Genomic DNA, 22713 nt, shown 5'->3' with positions numbered 1-22713 from the left:
AGTCAGCAGGGGACTCAGACCCCTGGCAATCCCGAGGTCCATGCGGCGCTGCTCCTTTGGAGAACCCCCTTTTCACACCTTTTCCCATGAGCAGGCAGCACCAGCACCACCAGCAGCACAGAAGGGAGGGTGGCCTGGTGTGGCGGTGCCTCCCTTCCCTCTGCACTGCTGCGGGTAGAGGCTCTGCCTACTAATGAGGAGGCTGGGGGCAGTTATAAGGGGTCAGGTGCCCAACCTGGATGGCAACCCCACTGCCAGCAGCAACGCAGGAGGGAGGGGAGCTGGTCTGATATCGCCAACCTCCCTGCTGTGCCGCTGCTGGCCGTGCCTCTCACTGCTCAGCTGGGCAGCTAGAGAGCGCAGGCACCATGTGCACAAGGCCGCCTGACCCAGCAGAGCCACCCTCCCTTCCGTGCCACTGCTGGGGGCAGCCCTGCCTGCCACACTGACGCTACGTCTAGACGACAGGCTTTTGTCCACAGAAGTTTTGTTGACAGATACTGTGGACAAAGCTTCTGTCAACAAAGAGCATCTAGACTACGTCCAGTTCTGTAGACAGAGCAAGCCGCTTTGTCAACATGACAGTGTAGACGCAAAGGGCAGTGGAGATGCAATAGCGCCTTCTGGTGACAGAACTCTCTCGACAAAAGGTGTTATTCCTCGCAGAATGAGGTTTACAGCTGTCGACAAAACAGCGGAGTTCTGTAGACGTCAACAGAACTCAGCAGCAGTGTAGACGCAGGTATAATTGTGTCGACGAAAGTCCACTTTTGTCGACAGCACCCTGTAGTCTAGACACACCCTGAGTGGCCTGCGAGTGGCCCATGCTGGCAGGACTCCCAGCTGCAAAGTCAGTGCCAGCAGCAGCACAGGAGGAAGGGAGGCCTGGTCTGGTATCTCAGCCCTTCCTTCTGTGCCGCTGCAGGCGGTGGCGCTGCCTTTGGACCTGGGCGGCAGCAGAGCAGCGGCTGCTGTTGTGGGGCCCAGTTCGGAGGGGGCCCCACTGAGCAGCGAGTGAGGGGTGGTCACTGACGGGTCCCCCAGCTCAGAAGTCAACGCCGCCCCAGCAGCAGCGCAGAGGCAGGGTGGCCTGGCATGTTGTTGCCACCGTTCCTTCCGCACTGCTGCTGGCAGGGCTGCCTTCTCCGCTGGGGACCACAGAGCAGGGGCCACAGGGGAGGTGCCCAGCTCGGAGGGCAGCTCCGCTCCCAGCAGCAGCGCAGAAGGAAGGGGGTGTGGCTGCCATTGCATCCTTCCCTCTGCCCCCCTGCTGGGGGCATCGCTCCCTTCCAAGCTGGGTGGCCAGAGCGAGCGGGATCCCAGCTGTGGGGTCAGTGCCAGCAGCAGCAGCAGCGCAGGAGAAGTGGAGGCAGCGATGCCGTTGCCACCCTTCCGTCTGCGCCGCTGCTGGCCAGGTTGGGGGCAGAGAGCAGCTGCCCCTCCAGCCGCCCAGCTGGGGAGGCCAGGAGAGATCAGGGACATTTCTTCTTATTTCCAAACTCCGCCGGGATGGGGACCTGGGGACTGAACACGAAGCCACGGCTGGGAAAGCCCAAACGTCCGGTGCCCCCGTGAGCGACCCTCCTGCCCTCGCCTTGCCGCCCCCTTCTGGGCAGGGACCCCCAGGGGGAGAAACGCTGCACTAGGGGATTCCTCTACGACCCCGAGGGCCACCACGGCCAGGAGTTCCTGGCAGCCCCTTTCCCACCACTTCCACGGAGGAGGCGGCAGGTTCTCAGGGGAGGTTTCCCCAACTCAGAGATCTGCCTGGATGGAGAGTGGAGGAGCAAAGGGAGGGCCTGGCCAGGAACGCCCAGGGCCAGGGCAGGGCTCACACGGCAGCACCCATGGCAGGGAGTGGCCAGAGACTCCTGGGAACCGATGGGTGTGAAAAGAAACCTGCTGCTCAGCCAGGCCCAAAATTCTGTGTCTGCCAGTCACTGGGGCCAGCCCAGATGTATCCAGCCTCCCGCTGACTCTGGAGTCCCTGCTGCCTTCTCCTGCATTGCCGGGAAGAGGAGAAGTGATTCGTGGTGTCCGAGAGATGCTCCCTCGATGCCAAAATCTCCACCCACCTCAGGTGCAGCAAGAGCAGAAGCCAAGTAAAAAAATTGTGAGACTGGTTTAAAATAAAGAGATTGAAGAGAAATAAACCGATCATTGATTGTATGAGCTTTGCTTTCTGGGCCTTAAGCACATGCACGGGTCGGTCTCAGCCATTCCCTGCAAACCAGACAACTTGAAACACTTTTCCCATGACAGCCAAGGGGGAGGCTGCACCCCAGGGCCTGTGGGGACAGAGCGGTGCCAGCAGAGCCCCCTCACTGGGATGCAGCCCACAGGTACAGAAGGGGTGTTTCTGTTGCCTTGATAACAGCCCCTCCAGAGGCAAAGGCCTCCCAGACTTCTGGCTGGAGCAGTCATGCCTAGCTGTCAGAGCACAGCCTGTGGGTCACAGCTGGGGTAACAAGTCCCAGAGCAGCCCAAAGGCCAGTCTCATGGGCTCAGACTTGAAGGTCTAAAGGAACCATCATGGTCATGTGGGTGAGCTCCTGCTCCTTGCAGACCCCAGAACCTCTCCCACCCCTCTGGCCCCAGCCCCACTCGCCCTGGCTGTTACTGACACCCCCCACGTCACGGCTCAGCGATATCAAGGGATGGAGAATCCCCCATTACACGACTTGAACCCAGCCCGGGACGCTGCAGAGGGAGGCAGCCGCATCCACCCAACCCCCACGGGCTCTGCCCATCTGACCCCTTGACAAGCCCTTCCCACCCCCACACACGGGGTCAGTCAGAGCAGGCGTGTTCTGGCCGGAGCCCCCAGCCACACGGTGGGGAAAGAATTGTCTGAGCAGCTCAGCACTGGGGAGCCCACGTTTCCCTCTGCGGAGGGCGGGGCAGCCGGTCCAATTCCTCCCACCCATGTCAGTCCAAGGGCCGCCGATGGGAGCTGGCAGCACAAACGCTCCCATTCCCACCCAGTCGCCTGAGCCCCTGTGTCCCTGGGCCCAAGCCCTGGGCTCTGTTGGCTGAGGAGCAGGGACTCCGCATGATCCCAGCTCCATGTTTTATTGGTCTGTAAAGTGCTACCAGGCCATTTGTTGTGTGACCAGAGCGAGGGCTGAGGAGGAAGGTCCGGCCTGGGGCTCACAGCCGGTTGTGCTGGGGGTGTGTGAGGCAGAGGATGCAGGCCAGGCAGAGGCCTAAGAGGGTCTGTCCATGGCCAGAGAGGGGATCCCAAGGAGCGACTGTCTCAAGTTGCAGCTGGGGAGCTCTGGGGTGGGTATTAGGGGAAACGATTTCACTGAGGCTGGTGAAACGCTGGAGCGGGAGGCCTGGGGAAGGGGGGGAATCTCTGTCCTGAGAGGATTTTAAGGCCAGACCTGACAAAGGCCTGGCTGGGGTGAGTGAGTTGGGCTGGGCCCTGCTCTGAGCAGGAACAGGACGAGCTGACTCCTCAGGGCCCTTCCAGCCCAGTGATTCTAGGACTCTGCACAGGGGCAGAGAGGGGGGTCCCAGGAGAGGTTCCCAGTCGCACCAGGCCTAGAGGCTAGAAGAGGGATGTGGGGGGTGCACTGGGCACTGGAACTAGGACGTGGTTTCTTCTGGGTGTGTGTGTTGCTTTTGCTCACACTCAGCTGAACGGCAACATTTCCATCATCATCATCGTCATCATCAGACTAGTGAACACAACAGCCCCGACCTGCTCCCCGGGGGGATGCTCAAAGGAAGCACCAGAAACCATGTCAGCTGGTCCAGCTGCCCCTGAAACACAGGCCAGGGGTTTAAGATTTTCTACCCGTTAACTCTGCATCCTGTGTCATCAGTGCACATACTGCCTGTGCCCCCCGTCCAAACCCCACCCCACATCTCCCGCAGCCTAGAAACTTCCCCACCCAGACACCCCCATGAGACCAGCTAGTCTCCTATTATCAGTCACCAAACCCCCATGTACCTGAAAAACTGCCAGTCTGTGCTAATCTCTGCCCTATATCCCAGACTGCCAGTCTGTGCCCCACACACAGAGCCCCCCCATGCCAGCCCCTCCCCCACATCCCTGACTACCTGCCTGCCTCTGCCCCACATCCCTGACTATCTGCCAGTCTGTGCCCTAGGGAGCCCATCGTTCCAGCACCTATCCCATTTCCGTGACTTCCAGTCTCTGCCCCACACATTGAGCCCCCTTTTCACCTCCTAACCCACATCCCTGACTAACTGTCAGTCTGTGCCCCACAGACAGAGCCCCACCCTCCCCCCTCCACCAGACCTGGTGGTACAGGGTATACGGGGCTATCACGTTACTGGATTTTGAGGGGAGCAACCAGATCACAGTCGCACCCATAGGTGGGGGTGTTGGCCCCAAAAATGGTATAAAAGGGGGCCATGTGGGGTGTTGAATAGAAGCTTACTGTCTTGGGAGAAATATTCTTGTGTTTTTATCACTCATTTCTTTTCTTCCAACATGTCAGAGGCAAAATGATTCCGTGCCTTGAGGGGAGTCATTAAGTAACAGGGGCAACAGAGAAAGATGCTCCCCCTACTACTGGATTTGCAGAAGTTTGTAACTTACTTTATAAAACAGAAATCCACTATATATTTTAGAGAGTTTGCATGTCTGTCTGTCCGTTCATCTGTTTGTGTGTGAGTCTGTTTGTTCAAGAACTCATCCTAAATGGTAAGACCCAGACCCACTCAAATATGGCATGTGCCTTCCTCTGATTCAAGATCAGAGTTTGGTTGTGCCAGGACAATGGGACATATCTGGAATGTGTCAGTTTCTCATCAAATGCAAAGGGATGGGTGTGATACCCCAGAATGAATATGGGGGGAGGAAGGGGAAGTAAATGTCCCTGATCTGGTTCAGAAAAGGGCAACCAAAATGATTCGTGGTTTGGAAGAGGTCCCATATAAAGAGAAAGCAAAAAGACTGGGACTTTCAACCTGGAAAAGAGGAGAGTAACGGGGGATATGATAGAGGTCTATAAAATCATGACAGGTGTGGAAAAAATGAATAAGGAGAAGTTGTTTACTAGTTCCCATAACCTAAGAACTATTAGTCACCAAATTAAATTAATATGTAGCAGGTTTAAGACAAACAAAAGGAAGTTTTTCTTGACACAGTGCACAGTCAACCTGTGGAACTCCTTGCCAGAGGATATTGTGAAGACCAGGAATTTAAGGGTATGTCTTTACTGCAACTTTATTTTGAAATAACTTAGTCCAATTCTACACAGCAGGTAGTTATTTCAAAATTGTTTCAAAATACTGTCAAGCTGGAGGACTTCTTACTCTGACTCCTGTAACTTTCATTGTATGAGGAATAAGGGAAGTTGTAGGGCGAAATCTCTGTTTCAAAATGAGATATGCAGTTCATGTACCTCACTTATTTTGAGTTAAGCCCTGCCGTGAAGATGCACCCTAACACGGTTCAAGAAAGAGCTGGATAAATTCATGGAGGTTAGGTCCTTCAGTACTTATTAGCCAGGATGGGTAGGGATGGGTAGGGACTCTGTTTGCCAGGGGTGGGAATGGGCAACAGGGGAGGGATCCTTTAATGATTCCTTGTTCTGTTCACTCCTTCTGGGGCACCTGGCATTGGCCACTGTCAGCAGACAGGACACTGGGCTGCATGGACCTTTGGTCAGACTCTATATGGCCACTCTTATGTTCTTATGTCATTAAAGAGCCCCCACCCTGCAGCACCCCAAGTATGTCTGCATTGACACATACTTAGCAGCTCAGGTGTCCCGGGTACCTGAATCCAGTCATGAGTTCACAGAGAATCTGAGTCCTGCTTTTGTTCAATAGAATAATCTGAAAGGCAAACACCCCTCCCCTACAAAAAAATACCCAACAGAGCCGTGTTTCTTCAACTTTTTAACACTGAGGAACATCAAACTATGTTTTTGGTATTGAGGAACACTGAGGAACCTTTAAGGGTGGCCATTTTGAATTCTGTTGTTCTCCGTGGCACACCTCCAACTGCCTCGCGGCACCACAGAACACGGTTTAAGAAACACGGCGATAGAGACAACAAAGCCCCACCGCTTTGTGACAACAATCCATTTCACAGACGGGGAGAACACACCAGAGAGCAACCGGACAGGAACAGATGGAAACATTTTATTAAAGCGAATGATTCCCACACAGTTTCCGACACACAAGTTACACAGGGGCTGGGCACGGAGGGGTCCCTGGCCTCTGTTTATCGGAGGCTGGGAATGGGAGACAGGAGAGGGATCACTTTATGATTCCTTCTTCTGTTCACTACCTCTGGGGCACCTGGTATTGGCCACTGCGGGCAGACAGGACACTGGGCAAAATGAGTCTTTGGTCTGTCCCAGCCACTCTGATGTTCTTATGTTCTCTTGTGAGCACCTCTCACTAGCTACTCACAGACAGCTCCCTGCCTGGCTTGTCCCATTCCCAGACACTTACATCTCCCCCGTAACTCAGGCTTAGGGGGCTCACAGTGTCATGCCAGGGATTTTCTGAGCAGCTACAATTTCAGCCAGTGATGTTCAGCGTTGCAATACCCCATCCCCAGTCTACAGCATGTTCCTTGTCTCTAGGTCTACAGTGGAGAGGAAAGTTCCCAGCAGGCAGCAGTTTCAGGAGCTGGGGGCCAGCTGTTTTCCTGATCCCAGCTGACCCCCAGAGTTCCCAAGGCAGGTGGGGGTCTAGTGAGGGGCAGAGCTGTCAGGCTGGTCATTGATCTGAACTCTCTTGTGCTTTGTCTGGTGAATTCACAGAGCAGTGCGCGGCGGGATTTGTGCAAAGAGAGATCAGCTTGGCGTGGAGCTCTGGGAGACGGGGGGGTCTCAGCACGGGGAACTTTTTTGAAGGGTCAGCTCATGGTACAGGGGGTTTCACAACTCAGGCTGGGCCTAGAGAGCCTCCCCCCAAGAATGTGCCCAGGGACCCCAAGATTGGGGCAGGGGAAGGGCCTCTAATTTGGTCCCATCGTTTGTCCTGATTTTATCCCTTCCTCTCTGGCTGTGCCAATGGACCCAGATCTCTGCAAATCGCCTCCTGCTGCTGCAGAGCCTCCAGCTTCTCCCCAGCCCTGATTGGTTAATTCTGTGTCCTGTCACCCCCACCTCCGCCTGTCCCTAGCCCGGCTGTTAGTTCTGCCCCTGCCCAGCCCCCACCACTACCCTTCAGGATTTGGCTGCTTCCTGTGGGTGCAGAAGGTTCCTTCTACTTTGCTCCTCTGGATCTGCGAGGGAGAAGATTCTGGGGTCAGAGATATGAGGAGCCAGGGGCTGGGTACAGGGGAGTCCTCCAGGGTCACAGAGATTGGGGGGGGGTGAGGTTAGCGGAGCTGATGTCAGGGAGACAGTCGGAGCTCGGTGTCTGTGTCCCCCACCCAGAGCCAGGGTCGGATTCTCTCCCCAGGGAGGGAGCCCGGCGGGAAAGTGAAGATCGGGGCCTCGGTTCCAGCATCGATAAATGTCACCTGGCCCCAGTCACAGTCCAGGCAAACCCGGATTCTGCTGGGGGGGCACAGGTGCAGGGCGGTGTGAGGGTCAGTGAGAGCCTGGAACTGGTCCCCCCACCGCCCCACAGCCCAGATCCCGTCCTTAGGACTCAGGCTGATCCATCCCTTCCTGCTCACTGACTCTCTGGCCACCCCCACAGCCCAGAATGGCCCATTCCCCACCTCCACCTCCCAGTAATGTCTCCCTAAGGTGAAGCTCTCACAGCCCAGCACACAGGGCACAGAGACAAATTTCTCCGGGGTGTCGGGCAGTGGCTGCCATGTGTGTCCCCATCTCACACGTTTCCCATCCTCCGACAGGACGAGGTTGGGATGCGCCGTGTCTGGATCCAGAGTCACATTGGCTGGGGGGGAGAATCAGAGCGTGAGGGGCAGAGCTCGGCCCTGGGGGGGTCGATGGCGTCAGGGACAGAATCTGCCCCAGCTGGGCAGTGACTCAGGGACTCTCCTTCCTCCAGGGGCGCCCGGCTCTGAGTGGGGAGCAGCCCTGAGGTCTCAGCTAAGCCCAAGGGGCAGCTCACTCCCCAGGCAGGGAGGGGCCGTGACAGAGTCCACGCACCGTGCGCAGGAACAGGGGTGTCTCTGTACCAGTGATGGTTGGCAGGAGGCTGAGTCAGGGGCTGACAGAAGGAAGAGGGGCCCCAGGGAGCTGAGGGGGTCCCAGCGGGGTCTGGGCGGATGGAGAGAGAAGCTGAGCTCACGCGGGGGGAGAGGAAAAGGGGAACAGGACCAGAGCTCTGCTCTCAGCAGCTCCCCAGCTGCCTGCAAAGGGCCCAGGGCTGCCCCTGTCTGTGCCCCGTGCCCTGGTGCTCTGGGGCCTGATCCATCCCTTCCCCCGGCAGAGCAGGGACCCTCCCATGGACTCCTGGGTCCTCTGCAGGGGGCAGGAGAAAGAGCAACGTCCCCGAGTGCCCCAGAGTCCATGCTGGGCACAGCCCGTCAGTCACTGCGGGGGAAGGGACCAAGGGGAGCCCAAGGCCAAGTGGAATTTCGGGTGTGTGAGGGGCTCCAGGTGGGGAGGGCTGAGGTGAGGGTTTTGGATACCAGAGGGGGTACAAGCTGAGGCAGGGAGTTGGGGTGCAGCAATGGCGAAAGGCTGTGGGTTAGCCTTGGAGATGACAGGCTCTGGGTACGGTGTTGGGCTCTGGGCTGGGGCTGTGGGCTTGGGGGCGGGGGCTCAGGAGGAGGAGTTATGGGGCAGGAGATGGCCCCTGGGCTGGGGGAGGGGCTGTTTGTGAAGTCGTTTCCATGGCTGGCTCCTGGCCCATGGTGCTAAGTGGCCTGCCCGGTGCCTGCCTGTCCCGGGGCACCGCACTGTGCCAGGTCCCGCATGAGGTTTTCAGGGCGTTTACCTGTTGTTAGGGGCTCCTCCAGTGCATCCGGCAGAGTGTCTGGGGAGGAGAGAGGGAGATTCAGGTTTGCACAGGGAGCACAGAGCCGGGTTGTCATGTGACAGACACGCTCAGGCCTCGTTCACTTCCAGCCTTTTGTCGTTCCCTAGGCCCAGGTCCTGCAGAGCCGCTGGCATCAAAGCCGCTTTCAGCCCTTTGGTCCCCTGATGCTTGTGGGAGGTGAGGGGTTGTGTGTGAACTGGCTCTCGCCGGGAGCTGCGGGGCTGTTTGCTCAGCGTCTCCACACAGAGCAGCACAACGGGGCCTCCAGAGGCAACAATCAGAATAAGGAGAAAATCACCTTATCCCAGGGGAAACTGAGGCAGGGGAGGTGGGCTCCATGGGCCACATTCACCCAGTGCCGGCAGAGCAGGGCAGGGAGGCTACTTGTGACCCGGTGATCAGTGGCTTCAACAGCTGGGGCTGGGCTTGGCTCTGGCTCACACGGAGTCTCATGGTTACAATGGCCCCGGGTGTCTGGTCCAGGGAGCAGCGAGCCAGAGGCCCAGTGTTACATGGCCCACATCCCTCTGTCCCTCCCCCCGCCTCTTTCCCCCTCCCTCCCATCCCTGCCCCTCCCCAGCCCTCTCAGGGACTTGCCTCTCTCCCTCTCCCCACCTCTTCCCTCTGCCCTCTCCATCCCTGCTCCCCCCCAGCCCTCTCAGGGACACTCCTTGGGCCTGCAACTGCTGGGAGGCACAAGGGGCCCCTGTGCTGGAGGGACCCCTCACCATGGGGGAGGGGCTTTCTCCTTCCCTGCAGCCCCTTGGCCCAGACCGGACCAGAGCTCAGGGAGGGGCTGGACCCGGCTCTACCAAACGGCCATTTATTGAGGGGCCTGCGGCTGGGGGGCTGCACCGCCCTGGGGCACCCGCCCTGCAGCCCTCTGGCTGGGAGAGATGCAGGGGCCCAAGCGAAGGGATTTTGCTGAATGTGGCCTGAAGGTTGTGACCATTCGTGAGTCGGGAGTTGATGGGAGACGCCCTCAGGCCGGGCCCGGCGCCTTCTCCTCTCCCTCGGCTTGGCTAGTGGGAAGTGCTGAGAACTGGGACCAGGGTCGTTGCTCTGTCCATGTTTGGAGACTGAACGTGGGTATTTACACCAGGGCTGGGCAAAATACGGGCCAGTGCCACCAAGCCACGGAATCCAGCCCGTGGACCCCCCTGCTGGGAGCCTCAGGCACATGCAGCTGCCGTGGTTTAAAGCTTGGTTCCTGTGGCTCTGGGCTCTGCAGGGAGGGGGAGGCTTCATGTGATCTTCCCACCCCCAGCCCAATCCTCAGCTCCGATTGGCTGGAAACAACCGGCCAATAGAAACTGAGAGTTTGACCTGGGGATAGGGGCAGCACAAGCCTCTTCCCCCTCCCAGAGCTGAGAGCCACATGGAGGGAGCAGTCTGCAGTTTAATGTGATATGGGGCTGCAGCAGGCAGGGAGCCCAGCCTGCCTTGGGGGATGCTGCAGGGCTGCTGGCTGGGAGCTACTTAGGTAAGTGCCTCCCAGCCAGAGCCTGCCTCTGGCACCCCAACCCCTCCTGCGTCCCAACTCAATTCCCTAGGTCACCCTCCAAGCTCTCTGTACCCCCTTCCCCAGGTGACAGTTCCCTCCCAGACTCCGTACCCCGCTCCGACATCCCTTCCCCAGGCCAGAACATTCTCCTGCACCGACATCCCCTCCCTGATCTTGCACCCCAATCCTCTGACCAAGGTCACCACCCCAAACTCCCTTTCAGACCCCACTCCATCTCCTGCACTACAGTCCCTTACTCTGTGCACCCTTCTGCACGCAGCCTCCACCCTAAATCCTGCACCCCCGCCGCAGCAAAGTGCAGCCCTTGGCCACCTTCCAAAATCTTGGAGTGGTCCCCACCAAAAATTATTGTCCCCCCCCTCCACCACCACCTCTGACTGATGCTGATTGGCTCCGCTTGGGCCTGATGAGCCCTGTGCTTGCTATAAGGGAAATGTTTCCCACAATGACCTTCCTCTTAAAGTGCCGCATTCCTGAGTTGTTCTGCAGGACACAGATGTGTTGCCCACGCAAGGGCTGTGTCTAGACTACATGGCTCCATCGATGGAGCCATGTAGATTAGGGTTGTAGGCAAAGGCAAATGAAGCCGTGATTTAAATGATCGCGGCTTCATTTACATTTACATGGCTGCCGCGCTGAGCCGACAAACAGCTGATCAGCTGTTTGTCCGCTCAGCGCTAGTCTGGACGCTCCCCTGCCGACATCAAAGCCCTTTGTCGGCAGCCCCATTATTCCTCGTGGGATGAGGTTTACCGGGGCTGCCAACAAAGAGCTTTGATGTCGGCAGGGGAGCGTCCAGACTAGCGTGCTGAGCCGACAAACAGCTGATCAGCTGTTTGTCAGCTCAGCGCGGCAGCCATGTAAATTTAAAGGAAGCGGTGATCATTTAAATCACAGCTTCATTTGCCTTTGCCAAAAAAACAAATCTACATGGCTCCGTCGACGGAGCCTGTAGTTTAGACATACCCAAGGTGTTTACAGACAGACACCAAATGTGACCTGCCCAGGCCAGGGAGCGATGTCCAGAACCCCCTGCGGAGAAGTGACCCGTGCACATCAGCCTGTGCTGAGCAGTAATGAATCAGAAAAGAGTAACTCAAACATTGCTTGGACAGCCCAAGCCCTAACCATTAGAATTTCCTGTGTGTGCAGTGTGTGAATTATACAAGCCCCTGACTGTTCCTAACACAAAAGTGATTGGAACAGGATTAATCCGGGTATAATGTGCCTGTGCGTTACAGGTCAGATACCATAAGAGATGGTCCTAGCATCACAGGACAGATTATTCATGCCCCTCTATGCCCCAGGAGAAGGGAACTGGGCATGTTTCTTTCTCTCTCTCTTGTTTCCCACTCTCACAGTCACTGTAATAGCAAAGGCTGCTTCTGAACAAATAAGGGTTTGAATTAATCAACCTGAGTGTCTTGAAACCCAAGTCTGTGCCATTCACCCCCCAATTACATAGAAGCATCCTCTAATTATGAACCAATTGACCAGCACCATTCTCCTTCCCTAGTCCCCCAAGGTACCTTTGAACTCTCTCAGCGTCTCCGACAGCGCAATAACTTTCTGGGAGAAACCATGGACTCGCTTTACCAGTTCAGGGGCCATCTCATCTGGCTCCTGGGCCTGCCCCGTCTCACACCTGGAGAGAAACAACGTCCCATGGTGACACTGCCGTGGTTCCCAGCCTTTGGACCCCTTTTCCCTCTATGAAAATTTCACGAACTCCCCTTCCCTGGGGCAGAAAAAAAGAAAAGGAAGAGAAAGCGAAAGAAGTATCAGGCCTAGTCCTTACTTTTAAACTTTCCACAGGCCCCCTGCAGGACCATCGGGACCACCAGGGGTCTGTGGCCCACAGGTTGGGAACCGCTGTGATCCAGCTGTGAGTGACTCAGTCCTTAAGCTCTGGTTTGGGGGTATTTGAATCTCCGCGGCCAACTCACCCCTGGGCCTCCAGGCGCTGAGGGATTGGAGGTTCCCAGAGGAAGGGCTGGAGGAATTTGCCCACTAGGAGCTAGATTGAGACAGAAGCTCCCCCCTCCTCCACTCATTCCACACAGGTCTCCAAACAGCCCTCGGGCGGGAAAGACCCTGAATCCCTGCTGCCCTGGGCTGAATGGTGCCCAGGGCCCAGCAGGGACAGGCCCATGTCCCACCCCTCAGTCCTGGGGCAGCCCATCCCCAGGGAGGTGACATGGTAGAATATACCACAGGCCAGTCTGCGCCTTTCCCTGGGTAACTGCAGAGTCGCCTCTAAAAGGGCGAGGGCCTCAGGGTTAAATGAGTCAGATTTGAATCCCAAATGTGACCTTCCTGCTGTGGAGCCCTGGGGAGAGGCAGCGAAAAATTCACTGCCCAGTGTTTCCCCAGCGCTGTGAGGTGTGTGAGAACCACCGACCTGCTCAAGGTGCTTCTGACGTCCTGGGGAGAGGGAGAGAGAGAGAGAGAGTTTCAGTCCCACCTGACACACACTGTGAATTCCAAGGGAGGGATTTTGTGAGTGAGGGGAAACTAGACGTTTCCTGGCCCCAGGGCCATGGATCCCTGAGCGAATGGGGCTTTGCCATCTCTAGCCTCTCTGTGCCTGTGGGTCTGCACAAAACAACAATTCCCATGCCAGGAGGGCGCACACGGAGCTGGCCTGTGACCTCTGACTCCTGTGCCCACCTGTTAGGGGCTGTCCTGTCTCTGTGGTGGGATCCGGGGAATTTCCCCTCAGTCTCACCTGCAGGAATTCACTTGCCGGCTTCTGACACTTCCCCTCCAGCTCCCGGATCCGCTCGCTGAGACGGGAAATCTGCTCCGAGAGTTTGGTGACAGTGTCGGTCCCTGCCTTCACGATCATCTCGTGCAGCTTCTCCAGCTGGGCCAGCAGAAGTCGCTCGTGTTCCTGCAGGAACTGCCGCAGGCGCTGAAACTCGGCCACAATCCTCTGCTGCTCGACTCGTGTCCTTTTCTGGAAGAAAAAGAACCAAAGGAAGAACATCAGCACCACTGATACAGGGACATGGATGGAGCCTGGGGCCATTCACAGAGCACTGAGTGTGCAGGGGAGAATCTCTTTGCAAATTCTAAGTCACTGGACAGTGAACAGTCTCCTGTGATTACTAGAGAGAGAATTTTCTCACGTCTTCCTGTTTGGCCCCAGAATCTCATAAAGGACGTTTTTGTGTCCGACGTGCTCTGGATCATGAGTGGCTCATGGCCTCCATGACACCGAGCCAAAGCAGCAGGGAGCAGGACTCAGCACTAGCCCTTGGTGATATTTTCTGCGTTACATTTTTTTTCCTGGGAAGATGCAGATTTGTCACCAAAGACACATTTCATGAATTACTGGCGATGTCACCGGTTGTTGTGCTGCAGAAAGAAATACATGGCAAATCCAAATATTGGCTTAATTTTTCTAGATTTGTAAAGTCTGACTTGTTTTTGAAACTATTCTTGTGTTTTATAACAGTATTTTTCAGGAAAGGGTCAAGTTGAAACAAAACATTTTTATTTTTTCCCCCAAAATTTCATTTGACTCAGCAAAAAATCAAATATGTGATTGGCTAATCATTTGTAAAATAATTTTTCGTTCCACCTATTTTTGTAATGTCCTGCCAGTGAAAAAGATCAGGCGTTCAGTGCTGGCCTTACCATGAGGCAAACTGAGGCGGTCACCTCAGGTGCCAGACTATGTGTGTTTGTGGGGGGCACCGCTAGGATCGAGAGTGTAGAAAATTGTGTCTGCTGCTGGTGCATATGTAGACAGCAGAGCAGTCCCATGGGAGGAGTAGAACAGGAAGAAGGCAGAACTGAGAACTTTCAAAGTTTCGGCCCAAGTGAGGAGGCATGGGGGCATGGTTTGAGCTGCCCGCCTCAGGTGCCAAAATGTTGTGGGCCGGCCCTGCAGGCATTTGCTCTGCTCTATTCACAGCCATGTTCACAGAGACAGGTGGGAAGCTCATGATACCACCTACATGCTTTGTTAGCCTATAAAGTGCTACCAGACTACATGTTGTGTTTTAAGTTTACCCTGTTACAGACTAACTTGGCTACCCCGGAAGCTTCTGTTTACAGAGTATGTGGCAGTGGTTTCTACCCTGTGGTTTTTGTGCCCCGGGGGCAATGGACCATAGCAGCAAAAGACTTAGACTGAAAAACAACTGGACAGAGTTCAGCTGTTCACACAGAGTCGATTTTCAAAGGGGTCAAAGAATCTCCCGTTGACATTTCCAAAGGGGTCCACAAATGCACAGAGGGTTGAAGCGGCTGGTTTAGGGCCCAACCCTAAGGAGGGATTCTGCTAAAACAATGAATTGTGATTTCTGGGTTCTCATTCCCTGGCTGATCACGAGAAACCATAATCCAGTCCCTAGATTGTCCTGGCCCCTCCTTAGTGTCTGATTCAGGATTAGCTGCCCCTGGCTCGTTACAATGGCAGGGTAATAACGCCGGGCACCTACCAGGTACTCCTGGCTGGTCTCCTCCCTGCTCACTTTCAGTCCCTGCAGCTTTTCTCTCTCGGCTCTCAGAGTCTGCAGATGGGCCTGGAGCCTTTCCTGGAGACGCAGAAACATTTCATGTGACTAAGCAAAACATCAAATGTGAGATTTGCTAATAATTTAAAAAGATAATTTTTGGTGCAACCCATTTCTTTAATGTCCTGCCAGCGAAGATTTTTAGGTTTTTAATTTTGTTTCTGTTGTTGTTAGTTTCAGGATAAGACTGGGGGGAGCTGGTCCAGCACAACCACACACTATACTCACGACTGCAGGGCTCGGCAGGTGTATGGGATCGGAGACACAGAGTCACAGTAACAGACACTGGGAGTGTTTTCAGAGTGTTTGAAATTGTCTGCCCTTGTTACAGTAGGGAGCTGGGGTCACATACTCAGAGGCTGCATGCGCGGGGGTGGGGGGAGATCGCAGGGGAGGTTGCTGGAGGAGAGGAGGGACACCATGAGCATCAGGGACCTCCAGAAAGACAGGGTTGCATGGGGGGAGGAGGAGGGACTCAGCCAGGCAGGTACAGAGTAGAAATCCGGCCTGGCAGCCACTGGTGATGACCTAGCTCTGGCGATTGCAGGTGTTTGCAAACACCCCTCAGTGCCCCTCCTCTGTTCCCACCGCTGGTTCTTTCTTTACCCACCTGCTGCTGGTTGTGTGCATAAGGCTGTGGCTGGGGCTAGGAGCTCTCTCTGGCTGGCTTGTCCAATGGATGCCCAGCCCCACGGGGCCCCAATTGCTCCCTGGGACCCGGGGAGGCCGGTGCTATAGACACCAATGCATTCTACTCACTACCAGTTATTGCCATTGCCATGAACGTCAGCATGGACACGTGGTGGGCACAAGGTTCCCCCACTGAGTCTAGAGAGATAAATCCCAAAGAGAAATCTGCACAACTGGGCTCAGGAGAGGTGGGGGGGGGGGGGGAGGAGGCTGGGCACAGGCTGGCTAGCCCTTTCAAGGAAGGAGCTCTTAGCAGGGTCCCTGTAAGCCGGGCCCTTGGGCAGCCAGCCAGGAGAGATTCCAGTGCTGCCCAGTTGATTAGCAGAGCGCCCAGTCACCCACAGCTGGCAGCAGGTGTTTATGTGGGTGGTGCACAGCCACACATGCCTTGGTGCACACAACAAAATTTATTCCACACACAGAAATGTACAATTTTAGAAGGAACATTAGTTGTCAGACCTGCTAGTAACATAGTCAATTCTCCTCCCCAGGAAGGGACAATGAAGGGCAGAGTGAGGGGTTGTGGGATACAACCTGGCCTGGGGTAGGTCAAACAGAGGCCCATGGAAAGCCAGACAGAGGAGACCCTGGATCTTGTTCAGGATGATAAGAGCAAACTCCAGTCTCAAAGTCCTGAGAGTCCTGGCTGGGAGAGCAGGGCTGTTACTAGCCAAAAAAAAAATACCACTGTGGGTCTTTTTTGGGAAACTGAGGCAGGGCTGCCCCATGCCACAAGGGGCCCTCAGACTGTCCCTGCTTCCTGCAGTCCCACACCCTTGATCCTATCAGCTAAATTCCCAGGGCGGGTGCTGCTCTCCTGTACTCCCCAAAAGTCCCACGAGGGCAGGAATCGCAATTGGCATTTCCCTACCTGGAATTCTTCAGCAGCTTCCTCGGCAGGAATCACGGTGTGATCCTGGTGCCTCTTGGATTTGTCGCACACCACACAGATGGGGATTTCATCCTCTCTGCAGAAGAGTTTGAGAGGCTCCTGGTGTTTCTCACACAGTCTCTCTGGGGCTGGTTCCCTCTCTGCCTGCAACCTGAGTGCTCTGGCTGCCTCCACAATACTCCTCAGCTGCCTGTTCGGCCTGAGGTTCCCCTGGGGAAAGGTCCGTCTGCACTGGGGGCAGGAGACGCCTGCGGTGAGCCCCCCACAGCACTGGGCGATGCAGGCTCGGCAGAAGCTGTGATCACAGTCGAGAGACACTGGATCGTTGAAATAATCCAGGCAAATGGAACAGGTCACTTCATCCTGGAGCATCTTTACTGGATTCACAGCAGCCATGGCTTCTGGTACAGGGGAGACCAGAGAGTTTAGTTTCACTTCCTTCTGCTCAGAAATGGGTGGGTTGAGCTTTCTATCATTAGGTGTTGCCTTCCTGGGTGTGTTCTTATGTTCTTTCTTTTTTCAGATTGTACAGGGTCTTTGAATGAAGCGTGATGAGTCCAGACTGTTCATAACTCCTCCGAAACATCTGCCAGGCCCCAAACTTGGGACTAGGCACTCAGGGTGCGTCTATAGGGCACGCTCATTTTGGAAGAAGCTATTCTGGAAGATATACAGGCAGTCCCCGGGTTACGTACAAGATAGGGGCTGTAGGTTTGTTCTTAAGTTGAATTTGTATGTAAGTCGGAACTGGCTTCCAGATTCAGCCGCTGCTGAAACTGACCAGCGCTGACTACAGGAAGCCCGAGGCAGAGTTGCTCTGCCCTGGGCTGCCTGGAATCAGCCGCTGATCAGTTTCAACAGCAGCTGAATCTGGACGCCTAGGACAGAGCAGCTGGGGCGCTGCCGGGTAGGTCCCCGCAGGAGCGGCGCTGCGGGGACCAACCGGGCAGCACCCCAGCTGCTCTGCCCCAGGTGTCCCCAAGTCAGCCGCTGCTGAAACTGATCAGCAGCTGATTCCAGGGAGCCCGGGGCAGAGCAACTCTGCCTCGGGCTTCCTGTAGTCAGCCGCTGATCAGTTTAAGCAGCGGCTGACTTGGGGACACCTGGGGAAGAGCAGCTGGGGTGCTGCGGGGTTGGTTCAGTAGTGCCGAGGAGCGGCGCTGCAGGACCAACCCAGCAGCCCCAGCTGCTCTACCCCAGGAGAGAAAAGCCTGGTCTGCTGGGGGGCACACTAGCTGTGCCCCCCCAGCAGACCAGGGAAACCCGGACGGCGGGACCGCGGAGATGCGCCGTGGTCCCGCTCGCATCCTCCCCAGCTTTGCTCCGTGTCTCCCTGGTCTGCTGGGCGGGGGGTCTCCAGGAAGACGAGGAGCAAAGCCGCGGAGGGGCTTGGGCAGCCCAGGCGCTTCTGGGCTGTCCCACTGCCGGCTTCCGCCGAGGCTTTGCAAAGCCGCAGAGGGGCTCGGGCAGCTGGGCAGCCCAGGCGCATTTGGGCTGTCCCACTGCCGGCTTCCCCCGAGGTTTTGCAAAGCCGCGGAAGGGCTGGGCTGCCCCGCTGCCCCAGCCCCTCCGCGGCTTTGCAAAGCCTCGGGGGAGCCGGCAGCGGGACAGCCCAGGCGCGCCTGGGCTGCCCCGCTGCCCGAGCCCCTCCGCGGCTTTGCTCCGCGTCTTCCTGGTCTGCAGACAAGGGAGACGCGGAGCAGCTTTTCTCGCCCCGGAGTACACGGGGCGAGAAAAGCCCCGTTCATAACTGCATAAGTCGGATCCGCGTAAGTCGGGGTCTGCCTGTATCCCGAAATAAGAGCATCTACACTGTAGTAAGTTGAAGGTCGGCAACATGGAGTCAATAGGCCTGAATAAAGACCTGTAACATGAAATCAGCAACAGGCCTGGAATCTAGTGAGCAAGACTGTGGTTCAGTAACGCAGGAGCCAAGAAAGAGGCCTATTGAGAAAAGGAAGTTACCTTGGTATAGGAAGAGGGGAGAGATAGCTCAACAGTTTGAGCATTGGCCTGCTAAACCCCATGTTGTGAGTTCAATGCTTGTGGAGGCCACTTAGGATTTTGGGCCTAAAATTTGTTAAGGATGGTGCTTGGTCCTGCTGTGAAGACAGGGGACTGGATTTGAGGTCTGTTCTAGGAGACAGGCAATCTCCGTTTATTTAACAGTTCTTCAAGATGTGTCTCCATGGATGCTCTACTGTAGGTGTCAGACACCCAAGTGGGTGGCATCCCAGGGGCGGGGCTTCTCCTCTCATGCCAAAGGGCCCCTGATGGAACCAGGCAGAAAAGTGGTGCCTCCTTTTTGGTGCCTCCTGTTCTGCCCTGGCAGGCGCTGCCCCTTCTCCCGCTGGCCTGTGCCTGGCCTCCCTCCGTCTCCCAGCACCACAGAAAGCCCCTTGGCATGAGCCCGTCCCCTCTCACAGGCAGCTGCCTCCGTCTCCTCTGCCCCGGGAGGCCGGCTCCTCCCAAGCACTGCTCGCCAGAGGGGGCAGCAGTGAGCGGGGGAAGGATCAAGTCCTGCTGAGGCTCACAGCTCCGGCTCAAGCCCCAGTGCAAACCCCGCAGCTGGGCCCTGTCGCTCGCCTCCTCCACGCTCAGAGGGGAGTGGAAGCCCTGTTGCCTCAGGCCCAGAGACGAGGCCTCATCTCCCACATCCCTGGGGCAGGATGGGCAGGCTGGGCTCTGGGCCCACGTCCCCCTCAGCCCACAGGGGAAGGGGGAAGCTGAGAGAGGGCAGGGAAGCAGGGGGCCAGAGCCTCCTCCCCGCAGGCTGGCCCAGTGCAGTCTCTGCCTGCTGGAGCCTCCTCTCACCAGCAATGGGGCCTGTTCCCTGCTGGAGGATCAGCCTGTTTCCTTTCCCGGCTGCTCTGCCCCGAATTGCCGGCTAGAGACAGGCTCCCCCGCCCAGACTGCCCAGCAGGGCTTGAACCCCCAACCTGCATCATTAGCACCAGCTCTAGCCAGGCACTGCAGGCAGCCTTACGGGCCTCCCTGTGGGAAAGGAGCCGGGGGCAGCCACAGGGACGGTGTGTGGGGCCCAGGGATCAAGGAAAGATTTAAAATATCAACTTCCAGAAAGAAAGGCACAGACAGACCCTCCTCTGCCAACCCCTGCCCCACGTCCCTAACTGCCAATCTGAGCCCCACAGACAGACCCCCCCCTCTGCCAGCCTCTGCCCCACGTCCCTAACTGCCAATCTGAGCCCCACAGACAGAGCCCCCCTCTGCCAGCCCCTCCCCCCACATCCCTAACTGCCAGTCTGTGCCCCATAGAGCCCCCCTCAGCCAGCCCCTCTCTCATGTCCCTGACTAACTGCCAGTCTGTGCCCCACAGACAAAGCCCCCCTCTGCCAGCCCCACCCCCACATCCCTGACTAACTGCCAGTCTGAGCCCTACAGACAGAGCCCCCTGTCATGGCTCCTTCCCCACTCTGGCATGATAAATGCAGAAGTGGGGGCCAGCAAGTGTACCCCAAAGCCTTATCTACCAGGCTTTGGTATAAAACTTCCCCCAAAATCTTCAAAACCTAGATTTTGGGAATAGAACTTCCACTGCCACCACCCAAATATTGATAAAGAAATCAGGGGAAAGATCATTTGGGAAATCTCACCCCTAGAATAAAAATCAGGGCACACAATTAACCACTGCCAGGTTAATAAAAAGAAAAGAAAGAACTTTTATTATTACAACAAAATTCCTGTTGCCAGCACAATGACTAGATGGGAAGGTAACAAAATATACACACGGAGAAGCCCCATGGGCCTGGAACTTAGGGTATGTCTGCACTACAAAGTTAATTCGAACTAACGGACGTTAGTTCGAATTAACTTTCATAGGCGCTACACTAGCGCTCCGCTAGTTCGAACTTATTTCTAACTAGCGGAGCGCTTAGTTCGAACTAGGTAAACCTCATTGCACGAGGACTAAGCCTAGTTCGAACTTAGTAGTTCAAATAAAGGGCTGTATAGCCCCTTAATTCGAACTAGTGGGAGGCTAGCCCTCCCCAGCTTTCCCTGGTGGCCACTCTGGGCACCACCAGGGAAAATCGTCTGCCCCCCTCCCGGCCCCAGAGCCCTTAAAGGGGCATGGGCTGGCTATGGTGCCCGTGCCAGGTGCAAGCCTGCCAGCACCCAGCCAGCAGACCTTGCACCTGGCACGCCATGAGCCAGCCACCCGATGCCCCCCAGCCCTCTGCCTCTTCCCGGGACCAGGCTGGCGGCTCTCGGGAGCCTGGCCAGGACCGCAAGAGGCGGGCACCCGCCTGGTCTAGTGCAGACATCGTGGACCTCATCCACGAACTCCGCACTAGGCACAGGAAAGTGGCCATCTAGGGCAGGAGAGCTGCCAGCCTGGCCACTCAGGAGAAGGTTTGCATGAAAATCAGGATGGTCCACTGAGACCCCCGACCCTGAGCCCTGAGCTTAGAATGGCTGTACTGGGTCAGACCAAAGGTCCATCTAGTCCAGTAGCCTGTCTGCCGACAGCAGCCAACCCTAGGTAACCTGGAGGGGATGGACCAAAGACAGTGACTAAGCCATTTGTCTCGTGCAATCCATCTCCAGCCTTCCACAAACTTTGGGCAGGGACACCATTTCTACCCCCTGGCTAATACCATTCCATGTACCCAAACTCCATGACTTGATCTCACTCTGTTCTAGTTGTAGCCTTCACAGCCTCCTGCAGCAAGGAGTTCCACAGGTTGACTCTTTGCTTTGTGAACAACAACTTTCTGTTACTAGTTTGAAGCCTGCTACCCATTCCTTTCCTTTGGTGTCCTCTAGTCCTTCTATTATGGGAACTAATGGAGAACTTTTCTTTATGCACCCTCTCCACACCACTCTTGCTGTTATAGACCTCTATCATATCCCCCCTCCATCTCCTCTTCTCTAAGCTGAAAAGTCCCAGTCTGTTTAGCCTCTCTTCGTATGGGACCTGTTCCAAACCCCTGATCATTTTAGTTGCCCTCCCCTCTCCCAGCCTCTCTCTTCACCTCTCCCACCTCTTTTTCCCAGTCTCCCCCAGTTTTGTTCAATAAAGAGAGATTCTATTTTTAAACACGTTTTCTTTATTTTGTACATCAGGAAGGGGGGCTAGGGAAGGGTAAGTGGAAGGAGGTGAGGGAGGAATGGGGTACGCACCCCCGATGGGGACGACTGGGGTGTCTCTGCGGGCTTCTCGGGGTGGAAGTTCTCATGCAGCCCCCCGATTGCCCCCTCCCCCTAGATGGCAGCCTGTGGCAAGTGCAGCCAGGCTGATGGCCGAGTGCTGTGATGTTCCACGAGTGGGCACTCAGGGCACTCCAAGCCAGGACTGCTTTGCAAGCGGGGAACCCTGAGAACTGTCTGTCCGGGGTGGGGGTCGGGTCCCTTTAAGCACAGCCCTCCGCTAGCCTGAGACAGCAGCTCCACGGTCTAAGTCCTCATCTGATGCGCTGCCGGCACTGCTTCCGGCCATCCTTAACCTCGGTTCAGGGTCTACTCTGTGTGGACATGCTAGTTCAAATTAGCAAAACGCTAATTCGGACTAATTTTTAAGTCTAGCTGCGCTAATGACATTCCATGAGCAAATGCAACCCACCCGCATGGGCAGGGTGTGATTAAATGGGCAGAGGAGAACGATGCTGCAGAAGATGCGTGGAGCATGAGGAGAGGATAACGTGCATGGAATGTGAAACCAAGACCCAGGAGCAGATCTTGAGGCAGCAAACAGAGCGGCTGACATGCCTGGACAGGCATGGGAGGGGCCGGATTTCTCAGCAACAGTATGGTTATTGCTTGTGGTGCATGGCAGATCGGGGACAGGGCTGTGTAAAATATACAGGTCAGCACATTTAATATGCTCCTACCCTGACATAAAATTTTAGGGAGCACATGGGAGGCTGCCACAACAATGGGAATGATGCTTATACTGAGGTCTAACCCAGTCAATAGAGTGCAAAACCTTCCCTTTAAATGTCCAAAAGCTCTTTCTCCCACCATTCTGCATTTGCTCTGCCTATAGCTGAGCTGCTTCCTACTGATGTCCAGGCTGCCTGCGTACTGCTTCAGGGGCCACAGCAAGAAGGGGAGGCTGGGCTTCTAAGAATCACAATTGGCATTTCAATGCCTCCGATGCAAGATTTCCAGGTGGGAAGAAAACTCCACCTTGCACTTTTCTGACAAAACCAAAGTTCCTATAG

General features: G+C 56.0%; 1 protein-coding gene across 2 annotated transcripts; it reads right to left on the bottom strand.

The window, feature by feature from the left end:
* Nucleotides 1-6678: 6678 nt before the first annotated feature.
* On the bottom strand, nt 6679-16965 carry LOC149522174 (zinc finger protein RFP-like). Of its 2 annotated transcripts, XM_089770546.1 has the most exons (7): nt 16511-16965; nt 14875-14970; nt 13152-13382; nt 12825-12847; nt 11953-12068; nt 8857-8895; nt 6679-7848 (listed from the first exon to the last, which is right to left on the bottom strand). In XM_089770546.1, exons 1-7 carry the CDS (start codon nt 16925-16927, stop codon nt 7334-7336), a joined length of 1437 nt encoding a protein of 478 aa, XP_089626672.1. In that variant the 5' UTR covers nt 16928-16965; the 3' UTR covers nt 6679-7333. The 2 variants fall into 2 exon arrangements, with proteins under 2 accessions (XP_089626672.1, XP_089626673.1); XM_089770547.1 differs by lacking the exon at nt 14875-14970.
* Nucleotides 16966-22713: the final 5748 nt, after the last annotated feature.

Source organism: Pelodiscus sinensis, chromosome 19, assembly GCF_052426305.1.
Source record: "Pelodiscus sinensis isolate ZL-2025 chromosome 19, ASM5242630v1, whole genome shotgun sequence".
Taxonomy (NCBI): Eukaryota; Metazoa; Chordata; order Testudines; family Trionychidae; genus Pelodiscus; species Pelodiscus sinensis.
The sequence above is the reverse complement of the archived record's forward strand: the minus strand, read 5'-3'. Positions and strand labels throughout refer to the sequence as shown.

Coding starts and splice junctions, on each gene's coding strand:
- LOC149522174 (XM_089770546.1), bottom strand. CDS start 16,927: ATGGCTGCTGTGAATCCAGTAAAGATGCTCCAGGATGAAGTGACCTGT. Junction 12,848..13,151: donor CGGCAAGTGAATTCCTGCAG/GTGAGACTGAGG, acceptor CCCTCTCCCCAG/GACGTCAGAAGCACCTTGAG. Junction 8,896..11,952: donor GACGCTGAGAGAGTTCAAAG/GTACCTTGGGGG, acceptor TCTCCTCCCCAG/ACACTCTGCCGGATGCACTG.